The 18,251-nt window shown below is 42.2% G+C and overlaps 1 protein-coding gene across 4 annotated transcripts in view; it reads right to left on the bottom strand.

Moving 5' to 3' along the window:
- Tbc1d4 (TBC1 domain family member 4) overlaps positions 1-18,251 on the bottom strand; it is a 233,068-nt gene that overhangs the window by 49,001 nt on the left and 165,816 nt on the right. For all 4 annotated transcript variants that reach the window (XM_004651026.2, XM_004651024.2, XM_045145431.1 and 1 more), the window contains exons 5-8: positions 14,131-14,263; positions 8,335-8,426; positions 7,538-7,648; positions 5,227-5,346 (exon numbers count right to left, since the gene is read on the bottom strand). In XM_004651026.2, coding sequence (XP_004651083.2) covers positions 5,227-5,346; positions 7,538-7,648; positions 8,335-8,426; positions 14,131-14,263 — 456 coding nt within the window. The remainder of the gene's footprint in view (positions 1-5,226; positions 5,347-7,537; positions 7,649-8,334; positions 8,427-14,130; positions 14,264-18,251) is intronic.

The following is an 18,251-nucleotide window of genomic DNA, read 5'->3' as shown; positions in this document are numbered from 1 at the left end:
ACCCCCCAAAAAAAATGAAAGCAGGAAATTAGATAGTTGTACAAAAATTCTCTTGGCAGTATTATTCACAGTAACCACAATGTGGAGGCATCTCCTGTATGCATTGGCAGACACATGAATAAGCATAATGGGGTCTATGTGTAGAATGGAACATTACTCGGCTTTCAAAAGGAAGTTGTGGCACAGGCTACAACATGGAGGACCGTAAAGGTGCTATGCCAAGTGAAATAAGCTAGTAAAAATAAAAACAATACTACCAGGTGTGGCGGCGCACACCTTTAAGTCCAGTACTTGGAAGGCACAGGCAGGAGGATCACTGTAAGTCTGAGGCCAGATTAGGGCTACAGAGTGAGTTCCACGTCAGCCTGGGCTAGAATGAGACCCTACCTTGAAAACAGCAGAACAAGCAAACAAATACTGTATGATCACACTTATAATGAGGTGTGTAAGGTAGTCTTTCATGAAGGCAGAAAGTACATCAGGGGTTGCCAGGAGCTGGGGAAAGGCAAAGGCGGGGGGGGGGGGGTTAGGTGTTGTTACAAGTGTGCAGAGTTTCCATTTCAGAAGCTGAAGACAGCTGTGGAGATGGAGCGTGGTGCTGACTGTGCTTCTTGCCAGCGAACAGTTTGTTTAAAAATAGCTAAAATGGATTTTGTGTATTATCACAACAACAACAACAAAAAAAAGAAAATAGGGAAAAAAATGAGCGGAAATATTTAACTTATGAACCAATGTCATCTGCCTATCAAGTTGACTTCAGAGGCTTTTGATAAAATCGCCTTGCCATACAGAACATTCTCAAAAGCCTAACTCTCTCTCTCTCTGGCAGCTTGTTCTCTGAGGGTTATGTTGATTCAACCTGTGGCTTGGGTTTCATGGAAGGATTTGGGGGGGCTGAATTTCACCTAGCTAATGAATGGCACAACCAGCGCTTTACACAGCCACCTGCTTTTTTTCTCAGAAGGTTAAAAAGTTCCCTCCTTCCATAGCATGAACACATCTGTCTATAACTATCATTATGTCTGAACGTGCATTTCTTTGACAGGACACATCATGAGTTATAGAGCTCCGAACCCTTAGCCTTGTAACGAAATGGCTACTGGGCCATTCAAATCCTAGCCTGTCTACAATTTTTATTAAATCCTGGGTTCTTACAAGTGCTTTTTTTTTTTCAAGTGTGCTTAATTTTACACCTTGTAAATATATTTTATCCTAATAGGATGGCCTTTAAACAACTTATGAGTTTACACTACTCTGGTTTCATTGTTTCTACTAAGCAGTGAAGCCTTTTGCTTTGGAGCATCACAGACAGTACGTTATTATACTGTATTTCCTTTAATTCCAGAATATTCTATATGCTCTTTTTTTTTAATTTTTATTGATTTATTTATTTGAGAGAGACAGACAGAAAGAGGCAGAGAGAGAAAGAGAGAGAGAGAGAGAGAGAGAGAGAGAGAATGGGCGTGCCAGGGCCTCCAGCCACTGCAAACGAACTCCAGATGCATGCACCCCCATGTGCATCTGGCTAACGTGGGTCCTGGGGAACCGAGCCTCGAACCGGGGTCCTTAGGCTTCACAGGCAAGCGCTTAACTGCTAAGCCATCTCTCCAGCCCATTCTATATTCTTTTAAGTCATGCGTGTTGCGTGACTGGACAGGGTATAATTACTAGCTTGAGAATATTGTTCTCTACCTTCCTCAGTGGCATAAGTCAATAAAAATGGAATTATAATCAAGACCTTATAACTGTGAGATCCTCTGGCTGGTAAATTCCAACAAATGCCACCTAGATTGTCACAGAATGTAGAAAAACAAAGCAAAAAAACTCAGTGAACCATTTCTCAAATACGGACAACATAACAGCTCAGAGCTAAGGGCAGCATTATGCACAAGACACTGTCTTACAACAGGAACAGGAAAGCCTAGGCAGAGGACTAAGTGTGTCACGTGACACCAAACTCCTATGCAGTTGCGTGCCATGACCCTCGTCTCCCAGGAGGAAAATGAAATACAGCAAAGGGAAGGAATTGGCTACCCCATTCTGTTCTTCCTGTTTTCTGCTATAACCAACACCATACCATGGGATGGATAACATAAAGAAATATATTTTCCAGGTGGATAGATGGCGCAGCAGTTAAGGCAACTACCTGCGATACCTAAGGACCAGAGTTCAATTCCCAGTACCCCTGTAAAGCCAGATGTACAAAGTGTTACATGCATCTAGAGATCATTTGCAGTGGCTAGAGGCCCTGATGTGTTCTTTCTCTTTCTCGTTCTCTCTCTCTCTCTCTCTCTCTCTCTCTCTCTCTCTCTCTCTCTCTCTCTCTCTCTCTTTCTGTCTCTACCTCTTTCTCAAGCAAATAAATTTTTTAAAAAATTTATGTTCAGCTCACAACTCTGGTTCAAGGTCAAGTGCTCTCATCTGGTCATGATCTTCCTGCCGCTGAAGTGGGGAGGTGGTACAGAGCATCACACAGTCTTCTTGACTCCCTCATCCTTAAAGCCTCTACATTCAGTGCTGCTGTGTTATAGGCTGTGCTCAGTGTGGGCCTGGTGACACGTCCACATCATCACCCCAGACATGGCTGTATCCACCCACAGAAGCCGTGTTCTCTCCCTCCCTCCCTCCTTCTCTGTGTGCATGTGTGTGTGTGTGTGTTACACAAGCCATGGCACACATGTGGAGGTTGGAAGATAGCCTCAGGTTGCGGGTCCTCAATTCTTTCCTCCTTGTTTGAGGTAGGGTCTTCTTGCTGTTCACTGCTGAGCACACCAGGCTAGCTGGTCTGCAAGCTTCAAGGAGTCTTCTTTTTCCCCTGTCCCATCTCCCTGGGATTTAGACATGCTGGGATTATAGATGCTCACACTACTGCCTCTGGCTTTATGAGGGTTTTAGGCATCCAAACACAGGCCCTAATACCTGCATATCAAGCGCCTTTACCACCAAACCATCTCCCTAGCTCCTCAAGGATTTTTTTTTTCAATATTTATCTGTTTGAGAGAGAGAGAAAGAGGCAGAAAAATGGGTGCACCAGGGCCTTTAGTCACTGTAAACGAACTCCAGATGCATGTGCCAGCTCGTGTATCTGGCTTTACATGGGTACAGGAGAATCAAATCTGGGTCATTAAGCTTTTCAGGCAGTGGCATTAACCACTAAGCAATCTCTCCAGCCCTCCTCAAGGATTTTGTGTTTATAATATATCACTGTCATTTTTAAGTACTTCCCTGTTGAAGTGGAAAATGAAAACACTGGTATTATCTTGTACTTTCCCTGTACTTTTGGACTGAGCTCTTTCTCCCAGGATCTGGGTTCCTTCTAGAACAAGTCATCTAAGAAACAAAAGCCCTGGTACTAGATGTCACCTAACCAGGCTTATTATCTTTTGAGGTTAAAAAAAACTGCTCCCAAGTTCTCTCAGAGAACAGACCTAAGGGCTACATGCACAGACATGTGTGCGCACACACATGCAATGGATTTCATACAGATTACATGTTAAATCCAACAACACAGAGATCATTCTAATTTGTTGCACTTTTTTTTGTCACCTTCTTCTCCCTGCTTGCCACTATTCTTAATACACTGACACATTTGCTCGGTGCCCTGCGTGGTCTTGGCAGATACTCTTCTCACCCCCTCAGGCTGTTATGCTCCGCACCCCATGCAATCACCATGGCAGCCTGGCCAGACTCCACCTCCCCACACTGTAAAGACACCTGGTCTAGGGAGGCCCACTCTCTCTCTCGGCCTCTCTCCCACACCAGGCTGCAGGGTCTCTGGGCTGTCTGCGAGCATGCTCTCCTCCACAGCCCAAGGATAGCTGACAGCTTCTTCTCTCGAGCTCACTCCAACATCCGGTTGATTACACTCACACTCTGAACCCTGGCGCCCTGGTCTGCACCATCATGGACGCCAGGGCCTCTGGAACCTGTCTGTGGCTTCAACACTGCATTGTGGAACTCAGGAAATAGCTCAGTCAGTGAAGTGTTTGCCCCACCACACAAAAAGATGTCAGGCGTGGTGGGTGTGCTTGTCATCACAGTGAAGGTAAAACAGAGAAAGATGAACCCTTGAGGCCTACTGGTAAGCCAGTCTAGCCTATTTGGCAGAGAGTGACCACGTCTCAAGAAAAGGGGAATGGGAGCTGGAGAGATGGCTTAACGGTTAAGGCACTTGCCTACGAAGCCTACGGACCCAGGTTTGACTCCCCAGATGCACATGGTGGCACATGCATCTTGAGTTCATCTGTGGTGGCTGAGGCCTTGGCATGCCCATTTCTCTCTCTCTCTCTCTCTCAAATAAATAAATAAAAATAAAATATTTTAAAAGGGGGACAGAACTACTGAAGAATAACACCTGAGGTTGTCCTCTGGCCTCCACATATACATGCACATACATGTACCCCACACATGAACACAAGCAGACATATGCATATGTATGCACACACACACACACACACACACACTGAATTGGTCATGGTAAACAGCTTTAAGACTGTATCACTCAGGAAAAGAACAATGGGGTGGAAAGGGAAGCACTCTGCTTACATCTAAAGGGAATATATACATCTACTAAATGGAATACAAAAATTTCCATTAATTTATACTACATTCAGCATTTCATATCAACCTCTAAGAACAGCCAAAAGAAGGGTAGACAGACATTTTTGAAACAAGAGAAATGCAAAAGTTCTTATAGCATAGTTCTTACAGCATCGGCCATTAGTATCTGATTTCCCCCTTTCTATACTTACATAAATATATGTCTCTATGAATAAATTTTGGTTGCTCTGAACTTCAGGGAGCTTGGGCACTAGGATAAATCTAGATCTTTGGAAGGAAAATTTTCTTGAGACAGGGTTTTGCTATGTAGCCCACGCTGACAGCTAACTCCAGATCTTCTTGCCTCTGCCTCCTGAGTGCTGGGATTACCAAAGATTATCTTAAACAAGTGTTAACTAATTATAGTTATCATGGTGAGTTGTTTTGCTGTTTTGAAGCCGGGTTTCACTCTAATCCAGGTGGACCTGGAATTCACTATATCGTCTCAGGGTGTCCTTGAACTCATGGTCATCCTCCTACCTCTGCCTCCCAAGTGCTAGGATTAAAGATGTGCACCATTTCTTCAACAAATTCTTTGGCGAACCAACCAAGGATAAAACAGACCAAGAAAGAAAAAAAAAAAAAAAAAAAAGACATGTTTACCTAAAGGTCATGGTTTAATCTTACCCTAGAGAAGATATTTTCCAGAGAAGAAGTTAAGGATCTCTTTGCCTTATTTTTCAGTATGTCAAGTTTGAACCTCCCACTGCTTGTTGCATTTTCTGGGATTGTATTATTTGAAATAATCTAGAGAAAGAAAAAAAAAGAGAAATTATAGTTTGGACACATTGCAGGTTAAATGAAGCTGAAGCTATAGGTTTAAGACTAAACCATTAAAGAACACAAGAATTCTTCAATAGCTCTATTAAGAAGCAATAATCTAGGTGCCACACAATGAACAATAAAGAAAAGGTTTTAATACGGTAAGCACTAAAAGTGACAGAAATAAAAATTTTTCCTTCATACCTTTCCTTTCCACTAACATAGTCTTGCCTCATTTAACAAAAATTAAACTTGAGGTGTCAATGTGTCAATTTTTCTGCTATTATTTCAGTTAACTGATATCAACCCTTTCCAAAGTGTCTCCTTTGTGTCTATAATTACAGAGGAAACACAAGACATAAGCTTCAGAGTCAACACCTTGCAAGCAAAGTAACATTTTAATAATGCCTGTGTTATAATTCTGTTTTCTTTTGTGTGTAGGTCATGTCCCTTTTCGGTAAGTATTCACCAATAACACAAAACCATGAGAGTCAATGAGCTATCCACTGTGTGTTCTACATATCTTTGATCCCACTGAAGGCAGTGGCTACTGTGAATGCACTACCTGCTCCTTAGAGCTAGAACATTTCCATGCAAGAAACCTGACAATTTTCTGGAGGAGGGGATCGCAACATGGAGCACACATATCTAACAAATAGGAAAGTGTGAAGATTAGTTGGAGAGCTCACTGGCCAGAGAGAAAATGATTCAGGATCCAGACAGACACACAGACAGGAGAAAGAGACTGGGATAATTTGATTGAAATGTCCCCCATAGGCTCATGTGTTTTGAGTACTTGGCCCCAGCTGGTGGCAATCTGGTTAAGTTGTGGAACCTTTGGGAGGTGGAGCCTTGCAAGAGGAGGTGTGTCACTGAAGTGGATCTTGAGGTTTATTAGTTCAGCCCACCAGGTATTTGGAGGGTGTTCACTCTTGCTGCTTCCTCTCCACCTGATGTGACAGCAAGCTGTTTGTTATACCATGCTTTTACCCACTGTCACGAAACCTCCCCTCAAAACCTTTCCTTCCGTAAGCTGCTTGTTGTCAGGTGTTTTGTCCCATCAACAAGAAAGTAACTAAGGATCAATGACTTCCCCAGAACTGGTGGGCGGGGGGGGGGGGAGATGGTTGTGGACAAAGTCACAATGACTGGAGTGCCTAAGGGACACAGAGTCAGCACAAGTGGAAGAGGTTACACACGGGAACCTGAGAGTGGAGCTGGAGGGAAAACTTGAGTGCTAAACTAAGGTTAATCTGAATACTGATGTAAATTTTAAGAAGCGAGGCACCTCTGTGCGTAAGTCATGTTATAGGAGAATTTACTCCAGGGTTGAAAAACACTTAAACATCAAAGAACTCAGAGACTGAAAGAAAAGACTTAGCCTGAAGACAGCCCACGCAGGAGCCCACTGAGGACCACACTGGTCATTAAAGAAACTATAGATGTAAACCAGACATGGTGGTGCATGCCTCTAATTCCACCATTGAAGAGGCTGAAACAGGAGGATGAAGATGTTGAGGCTAACCTGAGCTGCATAGCAAGACCCTGTCTCCAAAAGGAAAAAAAAAAAAAAAAAAAACTGCTGCAAAAAAAAAAAAAAATCAGTGAACTATACAACCAGAATTAGTGCTCTGAAAAGGGACAAAGGTAATGAATGAGTCCCTTTGATCCTTTGCTGCTGTTAGACTGGTCTTGCTTTATCACCACAGTCCACTAGGGTAAGTTCAAAGCCATGAGCTCAGAAACATCATTCCCCAGTTGGCACGGCACTTCTGCTGTCCTTGTTCTCGTCATTTTGACCTGCCTAATTTTCTCATGAGATTAAACACTCACTCATATGAATATGAAAAAAAAGCAACAGATTACTATCGCTAGACATGTGTCTTCTGCATGAGCACTGACAGCTTTTTGCTACTCCAAACAACAAGTCATTTCCTAACTTGAAACTATAAAGATTTTATCTCAGTGTGTCGGTACCTGCTAGAATTTCCCCTAAAGCTCATAAATGCTGGGGGCTGGGGGCTGGAGGGGAAGGGGAGAAGTCTGGCTGGCTGGAGCTGTAAAAGCGATATGAGCACAAAGAGAATAAAACTGCTTTCATGTTGTCTGTAGTCTTTCGGCTATCTACGTAAATAAATCCACAAACAAACACGGGTCACGAAGGCCATGTTCTCACCGACGGCCCTTCCCCGATGTGCACGTGTGTCTTCTGCTTGGCCTCACACAGCTGCCTCAGGTGCAAAATCACAAGTTCGTTTTCTTCCTGGTCACTGATGGGCTTCATTTTCTGTTGAACAGACAAAGCGGGGGGACAGTGAGGCGGCGTGGCCCTTCTCTGCTCCCTTCATTCTGAATTGGCTTTCGTCCATCGGGCAGACACACATGCAACACAATGGCTTTCCAGTTCTATCAAACACTTGTACAACTCCCACCTCTCATGAACAGGAGTCAAGAAGGAACTCAGGGGCTGGAGAGACAGCTTAGGGGTTAAGCGCTTGCCTGTGAAGCCTAAGGACCCTGGTTCGAGGCTCGATTCCCCAGGACTCACATTAGCCAGATGCACAAGGGGGCGCATGTGTCTGGAGTTCATTTGCAGTGGCTGGAAGCCCCTGGCGTGCCCATTCCCCCTCTCTCTCTTTCTCTCTCTCTCCCTCCCTCCCTCCTTCTCTCTGTTGCTCTCAAATAAATTAATAAAAATAAACAAAAACATTTTTTAAAAAAGGAGGAACTCAGGAGCCGGGCGTGGTGGCGCACGCCTTTAATCCCAGCACTCGGGAGGCAGAGGTAGGAGGATCACCGAGAGTTCGAGGCCACCCTGAGACTACATAGTGAATTCCAGGTCAGCCTGAGCCAGAGTGAGACCCTACCTCAAAAAAAAAAAAAAAAAAAAAGGAGGAACTCAGAACAGCGAGACCCAACTCTCACCTCTTATATTTATTTACCTGTGAGGGCTACAGATACACATAATTCTACCTGAACTCGTTCAAAGATGTCCGCTTGCTCATTGTCTGTCAGTGATGAGAGATGCCTCTGGATGACCAGTTTGGCCCTTGGTGGGTAGAGACCTGAGGGAAAGGATGAGGGAAGTGTAATAAACTGGTCCCAGGGGTGGGGGTGTGTGTTAGACATGCACTTCACCGCTCCCCAGCAGGCTCTGGACTTCTGTCTTCCCAAGGAGATGTGTGTTTCTGCCTAAAACAAACCCTGGAGCACAACAGTTGAAATGATTACAACTTGGTGACAAACTGCTCCACAAAAAACAACAGCCGCTACAGTGATCCTGGAGAAATGCCAACAACAAATTTCTAACTATTACCACGTACAACCAGATACACGTAATAGGCCAGCAAGCGTGGCCACTATAGAAACTCAACAGTAAATTAACGTTAGCCCTGAACCTGATATAGAAGGAAAAAGTCAATGCTAGCTTTGGCCAAACTTCCTAAGTTTACAACTTAGCATCTTTTTTTCCTTGTAAGTGGCTACTAGAAAACTTGAAATTACATATGTGGCTCACATTGTTTGTTTGTTTATTTTTTGAAAATTCTTTTTTATTTATTTATTTGAGAGAGAGAGAATGGGCACATCAGGGTCTCCGGCCACTGCAAACAAACTCCAGATGCGTGTGCAACCTTGTACATCTGGTTTATGTGGGTCCTGAGGGATTGAACCTGGGTCCTTTGGCTTTGCAGGCAAGCACCTTAACCGCTAAACTATCACTCCAGCCCCAACTTAGCATCTTAAAAATAAACTAATAATAACAGTAGTAACATTAAAGGGCAGAACTAATGAAACAGGAATATCTCCCCTCACGAGGCTCCCGTTCTGTAGGAATAAAACTTCAAGTGTTTGGGCTGTGATTGCACCAAAGAAACGGTTTATTTGTATTGTGATATCTAAAAATCACTCACTAACCAAGAGCAACAGCAGCAGTAACCAAAGAAGATAGACGTGTACATTTGGAAGGCTTCTTGATGAATACTGGAAGAATTATCTTCATCTCACCCACCAGGGTCCAAGGAACACAAGGAAGAGGCACATTCAATATGAGTACTGCCCTCACCAATAACCAGAGAACCTTTCCCATGCAGATGGCAATGGGTACTGGGACAAAAGTTATCAAAGCAGAAATAAGAGGCTGCTGAGAGCTCAACACTAAAGAATGTTTCTTTTTTTAATTTTTTTTTAATTAATTAGTTTTGCATTCAGCAAATACAGTCAGTTTGGTATCATATTAGGCTCATCCGTGACCTAACCACTCCCATGGCCTCTCCTTGTTGAGGTATATGGGTCATGCACTGTGAAGTTAGCCCACAGTTATGGGTAAGACAAATGTCTCTGCATATCCTGACCCAACACATGGCTCTGACATTCTTTCCGACCCCTCTTCTGCAAAATTTCCCTAAGCCATGTTTCTAATATGCCTGCCAGGGCTCAGGTCATAGTGTGGAAGAAGGGATAGAAAGAACGTAGGAGCCACCACAAGGCAGGAAGGCACACTGCACTGTGTTCTCCTCCTGACACAAACTGATACTCTTTTATCTCTCTCTTTTTTAAAAATTAAGTAGGAACTTTGTATGGACCCATCATGTGTTGATTACCATCATTTCTCTCCTCGCTTACCCCATTCCACTGAGGGCCCTACCTGGTAGAGTTGCTGGAATTAACCCTGGGGTTGTGACTTATGAGATGTGAGAGCAGCAGTCAGTCATTGTAAGAGGAGGGAGACAATGTCTCTGGACATTCCCTTCCACCCTGTGGCTCTTGCAACCTCTCTGCTCCTCTTCTACAAAATTCCCTGAGCCATAGTATGTACACTTTAAGTCTACTTTAGTGTTGTGCTCTCAGAAGCTTCTGGATTTCTGCTTTGGTGCGTTTTGAGTATCCTCAGTGTCTGTCTCATCACCCTGGCACAGTTGTCAGGCTCGCTGTGGAAGCAGCACTTGTGATCGTCTTGCCAATTCCTCTGTGCTTTTACCTGGGCCCTAGCTGATGTGCAAAGAATGGTTCATCTCCTGACAGGGAATCAGCTACCTTTTCTTTTCTTATTGATAGATTTGTTTGCCCTCGGTTCTCGCTGCCTTCTGAAAAAGAAAAATAGTTTCTCCAACAGAGTGAGAGCAGGATAGGTTAAAGGGGATAGCATACTTAATTTAGAAAGATTTTGATGGGTGTAGTCTATCTTTTGGCTTAGAAAAAGTGGAAGTTTCACATTGGAGTCCATAATCTTGGTCTCCACAGGATACTGACTTGGTTCCCACTTCCATCTATGGGTTTCTTTCCACAGAGCAGATCTCTTAGCCAATCAGAAAACCACTGGTTACCCATGAGGCTGGGTACCACCATCACACAGGTGTGTGCTGCTTAGCTGATACATTCTTGATTCCACAGTTATCAATACTTCCATAAAACGTACACTATTCTGAGCCCAAAAACATTTTGACAGAGGACAGAGAAAGACAAAAACAATGAGACAACAAAACAGAGAAAGGAGTGACTTGATGGAGGAGGGTCCTCACTGAAATAAAGGCAGGGAAAAGGAGACAAAAGAGATAATATGATGAGAACACAACCAAACCACAGTGTGTTCATATATTAAAGTTCCCAGTAAATGGGCTGGAAAGATGGCTCAACAGTTAAGGTACTTACTTGCTTGCAAAGCCTAAGGACCCAGGTTTGATTCCCCAGTACCCACATGAAGCCAGATGCACTGGAGTTCATTTGCAGTGGCTAGAGGTCCTGGCGCACCCATTCTCTCTCTCTCTCATAAGTAAATTACTTAACTATTTTTCAAAGTTACCAATAAAATGTAAAAAATCACTCACATTCTATTTTTTTCCTGTTGTTTCTTGGTTTTAGGGCATGCGTGCGCGTATGCATGTGTATAGAAGTCAGGGGTCAACACTGGGTGTCTTCCTCAGTTGCTCACCAATTTGACGAGATTAGCTAGCCAGTAGGGTCCAGGGATCCACCTGTCTCTCTCATTCACAGAATTTCATGTGGATGATGCGGGTTCGAACTCAGGTCCTCATGCTGTGACTCACTCACTGAGTCATCTCACCAACCCTGTTGTTATATGTGAGAGGGTCTCATTATGTAGCACAGGATGACCTTGAACTCACCAGGTAGTCCAGGCCAGCCTCAAACTCGAGATCCCTCAGGCTCCATAGTACTGGGCTTAAAGGCATATGGCCAGCCATCCTGGCAAATATTTCACATTCTTAAGCATAATTTATATTAAATCCTTGGGAAATTTTTTTCCATATAAGCATTACTGATTTTAACATTGTTCTGATGGAATGAATTTGTCTAGAGCTGGCCCCCATGGGCTTTGCTGTATCTGCACCCGTGTAAGGCACAGTGTGGAAGGGAACAGGGACAAGAACAGTGTGTGCACATCAGCTCCCTGTGGAGCGTACAACAAGTTCTGCACAAGTGTCTGTGATCACAGAGAGTAAACAGGCATCCATTTCATTCGTAGGAGCCACACACGATTCAGGCTTATTTATTAGAATCATCTCCTTAAGAGACTCTCAGATAGTGAATTGTTATTGATCCACATCCCTGGAAGAATGAAGGAGAGAATGATGAAGGCTACACGAAACACTGGGGAAGTGGGAACGTAGCAATATATAAGGCGGGACCCTGACTGGATACTAAACCAAAAAGAAAGAAAGAAAGAAAAGAAAAGGCACAAAAACACAACATAAAATCTGCCAAAGATCAAATGAAAGGCTTCATTTGAATACCAGTTTATTCCAATATTAATTTCCTGTTTAGATCACTGTCCTGTGCTACGTAAGACATTATAAGGGAGAAATATTTAGACATCTGTGTGACTATTCTATGAATCTAAAAGATGAAAGTGGTTTTTTTTCCAAAGTGCAATATACTGTATTATTATCTTTTTAACATATGGTGTATATGCTATTCACTAAATTATAGTTTCGTTTCACAGTATAATCATGAACACATTCAAATTCATTTGCATTATTTGTGTCACAATGTGAACTTACTTCAGTGCCAATATTGATGGCCTTTTAGGAGTATTATCCACTTTTCCATCATGTACAGATAACATAGACTTGAAAATGTCAATTATTGTCTGTATACAAGTTTCTCATATCAAGACATGGAACTTCTGGCTAACTGGATATGTGTGATTTTAGTTTAATGAATTTATAGCAATTGTCACCCCAAAATGGCTCTCTCTATTTGAACTCCAGCTTTATTACATAAATATATCGATAACCTGAAATTTTCTTGAACAACAGTCCACCTGATTACCTTAGCATAGGTTTTATGTTCATTCCTCTGACATCTAGTGACACTTGGCAACTTCACTTCATTATCAGACTTGCACAACTTCCTTAGTAGTTTATCTTTCTTATAAACATTTCACAAATTCAGGATACCAATCTGCTATCGCTGTGTTTGTTGTTTATAGTTTCACCTCGACATAAGCAGTTGTTGTCATGTAAACATTTCAAATTTTTCATTAAGTTACATCTGTTAGTCACCAACTGCTTTTGCTAGTTCTTGCGTTCTTGTGTCTTAATAAGATTTTCCTTCCTTAAGGAATAAAAATGCTGCTGTCTTCTTTGAATGGCCTTATTAATTTGGTGTATTTACACTGGGGACTTTCTTTGATCCATGGAGAATAGACAGATAAGAAGGGATCTCTCCTACATTATGTAACTCACTAATCCAACAACATCACATACTCCCCACCCCACACACCAAGTAGAAAGGAATGTTCTATTTGGGGTAAACATAAGTTTGAAGACAATGTGTATTTTGCAAAGTTACCATTATAACTTTGTAAGCCTAAATACTGCGCTGAAATCATTCTAGGTCATACAGTTGGGTCCATATAAGATAAGGGCGATTGTCCATCACTGCCGCTTACCACGTGCATGTCTGCTGCCTTCAGAAAAGAAATCACAATTGGCATTTGCAATGAGTAGACAGCTACTGCTTTGAGGTGGAGTTGACATTTTCTTTCCAACCACTCTAGTTCCAATGATGCTGGATCACATTTCCTTGCACACATGCCCATCCTCTGCTCTGGACTAAAAGCTTTCTGGAGACACTGTCCGTGTCTCAAACATCACCGCATCCCAGCATGTACCGTCTGACCCACAGCAGATGTCTAACAAATGTTATTAGGTCGTTACTTCTCCTGGCCGGTAGCTTTCAACCTTTTTATGTGAAGAAGAAAGACGAGAAGGAAGGGAAGCGAAGTCCCGGGGTCAGCCCTCCCTCATACCTTCCCTCCTCCTCAGGACACACAGTTTTTTAAAAAACCTGCTTCACGGTATCACCTCTGTGATCTCTCCCTTTCCCAGACACCCCTGAAAAGCCAAGCAAGTTTCACCACAGTTCCCAACTTTTTCAGAAAAGGAACGCATCCCCAAGTGAGAGGAACAAAAGGAAGCATTGAACAGCCCAGTGGTGAGTTTGCCTCTCTCCATTCATTCAACAAATATTTGCTCACTTCCCACTGTGCACACAGCAGAGTGTTAAGAACTGTGGGAAACGCAAGTCCATTCCTTGAATCTGCCTTCAGAAGCAAGAAAGAGTGAGAAAGTCAAGCACCCAGAAGACTGACAGCGTGCCCGCGCATGAAGAATGACTCTTGGGTTTCTGGGTTCACATGGAAACAAAGACGTATTCAGCAACAGTGCGGGCTTTGTCATTTCCGTGTGCCAAAGCAACACCCCCCCCGCCCTTCCCCCTACCTCGTGCCAAGGCCAAGTTGTAGCATACCTTCGATCCTCTCACACAGCTTATGCAAAGAGTGCATGGGGCAGGCCTCACACAGTTTGATCTGGGTCTTGGCACTCTGCAAGGCGGCGGCCGTGCTGAAAGCCTGCTTCAGAGTTAGCATGACCTCATCCACCTACAAGAAGGAACAACACCAGGGCTCTATCAAAATTGGCTTTTATGGAAACATTAAAAACCTACCAGCAGTAGTAAGCCTCAATGGATGCTGATGAGATAATAAATAATAGAATTCTGATGATTAACAGTGCTGGCAGACAGCAAAGAGCAAGTCTTAAAGTTGGACCTTTCATCCGTATAATTAAAAGCTGGATAAAATGAGACCTTTTCAATAGTTGGCATTTAATGTTGGTCTGTTATTGGGATGCTATATTAAGTCTCACAGTGGGCTACACTACCACAGACCATGTCATTACTGGGTCAAGTCTTTGTTTAATTAAATGGTTTATCAGATAAAGATCGCTGTGGAAAGGACTTTTTTTTGCCATATATTGGGAGTAACACAATAGATTCAACAGCCTCTTGTGTTAATAGGTATCCTGTTTTAGTGTAAAAATAAACAAAATCTGTTTTTTTGTTTGGTTTTGTTTTGTTTTTCGAGGTAGGGTCTCATTATGGCTCAGGCTGACCTGAAATTCGCTATGTAGTCTCAGGGTGGCCTCGAACTCTTGGCGATCCTCCTACCTCTGCCTCCGAGTGCTGGCATTAAAGGCGTGCGCCACCACACCTGGCTCAAAATGTGTTTTTTAAGTATATGTAGACCTAGGGGAAAATCAATTCAACTTAAATAACAGTAGGAACGGTCTATGAACATTGCTGGTCTTGTTTCTACACCTAATTTATCACCATTGCATTTATGATCTGTGATACTAAGTTCTGACATTGCCATTGTCTAAGAGTCAGGTCTCACAACCATGCAGAGGCCGGCAGCTGCAAACGGCCAAGTACTTGTTTGATTGCTCTTCCAGTGTTCGGTCAAGACATTTGAATCTGCCGGGCGTAGTGGCGCATGCCTTTAATCCCAGCACTCGGAAGGCAGAGGTAGGAGGATCACCATGAGTTCGAGGCCACCCTGAGACTACATTGTGAATTCCAGGTCAGCCTGGACTAGAATGATACCTTGCCTTGAAAAACCAAAAAAAAAAAAAAAAAAAAAAAAAAAAAAACCATTTGAATCTGGCATCTAGTATCACAACTGCTTCCTTAAAACCAACTGCGGAGGGGAGGTGTTTTAAACCACATGTGACAGAAGCTCTGTGTCTGTGACACAATCACTAATGCAAGGTGGGATCTTCCCTCACTGTAGAGTTGAAATCACATGCGAACACCTTCATAGTAGAGCTATTAATCCCAAGGGTCCCATCCCAGCTAGATTTGATACAAAGCCACTCACTATGCTTGGTAAACCTAGTTTGCACTCTAGTTCTCCCCCTTTTCTTGTTCCTTGGTTTAAGAATAAGTTGTTACTTAAAGACTTTATTCTACTTCTGCATTTGAGAGTATAGGGCTGTGAGGAGCCTGAAATATATACCTTGCATGTCTACTAATACTGAAAGGAGATATCAAGGCTCTAAGCAATCAGCCACTATTGTTTTCTTATATAACCAAAAGCACGTGAATAATCTGAACAAATGGATTCTTCACATATTGTAATTTATTTCACGCTACCATTAAAAATGTTCTTCGTGAGCTGGAGGGATGGCTTAATGGTTAAGGTGTTTGCCTGCAAAGCCAACGGACCCAGGTTCGATTCCCCAGGACCCACATTAGCCAGATGCACAGGAGGCCACATGTGTCTGTAGTTCGTGTGCAGTGGCTGGAGGCCCTGGCATGCCCATTCTCTCTCCTTCTTTCTCTGTCAAATAAATATAAATAAAATATTTTTTTAAATGTTCTTCATTCTTAGAACAAAAAGTACTGAATATTTTAAGGACTTTGCATTATTACTTCATTTATCTTGTTGTCCATCCAAAGTTAATCTGATTATTTATACAGATGTTCATTTATTCCATTTTCTTTTTCTCTTTTTTCAGACACTGAAGGGTTTAGCAATTATCTTGGTATATAAACAGATTTAATGTGGGCATCACTCGCTGAACTTGTTAAGTGTGTGTGTGTAGATTACTGAGATGTTATTTAATAATACTGTCTTGTACAAGGTTTCCTGTGGAAACAGTGAATGTTTGTCTTTTCTTGTTTCCTGATGAAACGAGAACATTTAGATGGTGTCTGAAATGTGGCTATTAACTTCTTTTGGCCATAAATGTTAAGTGTTTCCATTTCTACTGTGCACCACTTTTTCCAAATAGTCTGTGAATTCTACCATGAGATTAGTGTAAATAAAAGTCTGCATTAGTGCACTATGAATATAAGGGAAAAAATCATAAGTCATGTCAGATTAAAGACAAGACACAGGGAGAAATAAGTCAAACATGTGAACCAAAAGGTAAAGAATCATTGGCAATTATCATCCAGAAAAATTACAGTCCCAGTGAAAAGCATGAGCCTGGACAAGAAAGCTACTTTATAACACTAATGATAAAGCTCATACTCAGTGATGTTCATAGATGTTGCGTGCCAAACTTGAATGCTATATTACATTTTAGAATAAAAATCAGGGCTGGAGAGATGGATTAGCAGTTAAGGCATTTGCTTGTGAAGCCTAAGGATTTGTTTGATTCTCCAGATACCATGTAAGCCAGACACAAAGGTGAGACAAGTGCAAGGTCACACATGCCCACTAGGTGGTGCAAGCATCTGGCATTGGACTTCAGTAGCTAAGGTCCTGGAGTGCCAATTCTCTCTCTCTCTCTCTCTCTCTCTCTCTCTATCTCTATCTCTATCTCTATCTCTCTCTTTCTAAAATAAAAGTAGAATAAAAATCATAGATCACCCAGTCTCCCTACTGGAAACACTTCAATTTTCAAGCTTTCCAATAAAGAATAGCACTTTTAACAAACAATATGCAATGGTCATCTTCAGTGGGCAATCACTCACATAACAAGTGTGCCCTACATGTGGTAAAGTGTAAGCCATTTATGGCATCCTATGCTATGTGTGAATGCTCACAACCATTCCTTTTCCTATTCCCAAAGTCAAGCCACATCCCTCTTATTCCTAGACTACATGATGCTACTTATTTGACTTTGTCTTCAGATAACACAGGTTTATACACCGCTGCTCTGCCCCGAAATATCTGTCCCTTTCCCTCATTATTTACAATACAAATCCCAAACTTGAACTTGTCTTTTTATCGATCCTTCTTTGCTTGCTCTTTGGTAAGAGATTTATTGTACATGTGCATTTACCACAAGATAGAAGAGAATGTGATGTGGACCTCATTAAACAGTGTATTAACAGTTCACTTCTAATGAAATTTCATGTTTACTTTACTTTAACCTCATGTAGATTTTGGATCTGGGTGAGCATAAGTGCTTTTTTTTTTTCCATTTTTTCCCCCTTTTGGATATACTTTCACTGAATATTTTTCTATACATGTATGGAATTTAGAATTTCTTTGTTTATTAGTAGCAATAACAAGAACTTGGACATTCTTTAAGTCAATTTTGGGGAAACCACTTTTGAAGAAACAATATTTCCTATAAAGTTCAAGAGCTGGTGAGACAAGATTAGCCAGCTGCCTAGAGTGAAGGAAGGGAGGGAGGGGACTGAGGAGAGAGAGAAGGAAAAAAGAAAAGAAGGAAGAATAAAGGGAAGGAAGAAAGAAGGTTTAAAAAGGAGAGGAAGAGAGGGAGAAATAGGAATCTAAACTTCGAGCACAATTCTCCAAAGCCTGTCATAACACTACATTGTTTACACATTTAAAGCAATTATCTCAAAGAAGCCAAAAATATGGTAATTGTGTGTATGGGGTCCTCAGAGACGACAGTGCAACAAGTGTGGTCTGGGAATGTTTGCTCTCACACATTGCCAGGCCACATTAATCACAGCACTGCTCAGAAGACTATGAGTGAATTCACTCTCTTGTTTTGTCCTATTTGTCAGCCACTTCATTAACCAGTGTATTAAGAGTTCATTTCTAATGAAATTTCATGTTTACTAACTGTTAACCTCATGTAAATTTTGGATCCGGGGCAGCATGGATG

Source organism: Jaculus jaculus, chromosome 3 (assembly GCF_020740685.1).
Source record: "Jaculus jaculus isolate mJacJac1 chromosome 3, mJacJac1.mat.Y.cur, whole genome shotgun sequence".
Taxonomy (NCBI): domain Eukaryota; kingdom Metazoa; phylum Chordata; class Mammalia; order Rodentia; family Dipodidae; genus Jaculus; species Jaculus jaculus.
The sequence above is the reverse complement of the archived record's forward strand: the minus strand, read 5'-3'. Positions and strand labels throughout refer to the sequence as shown.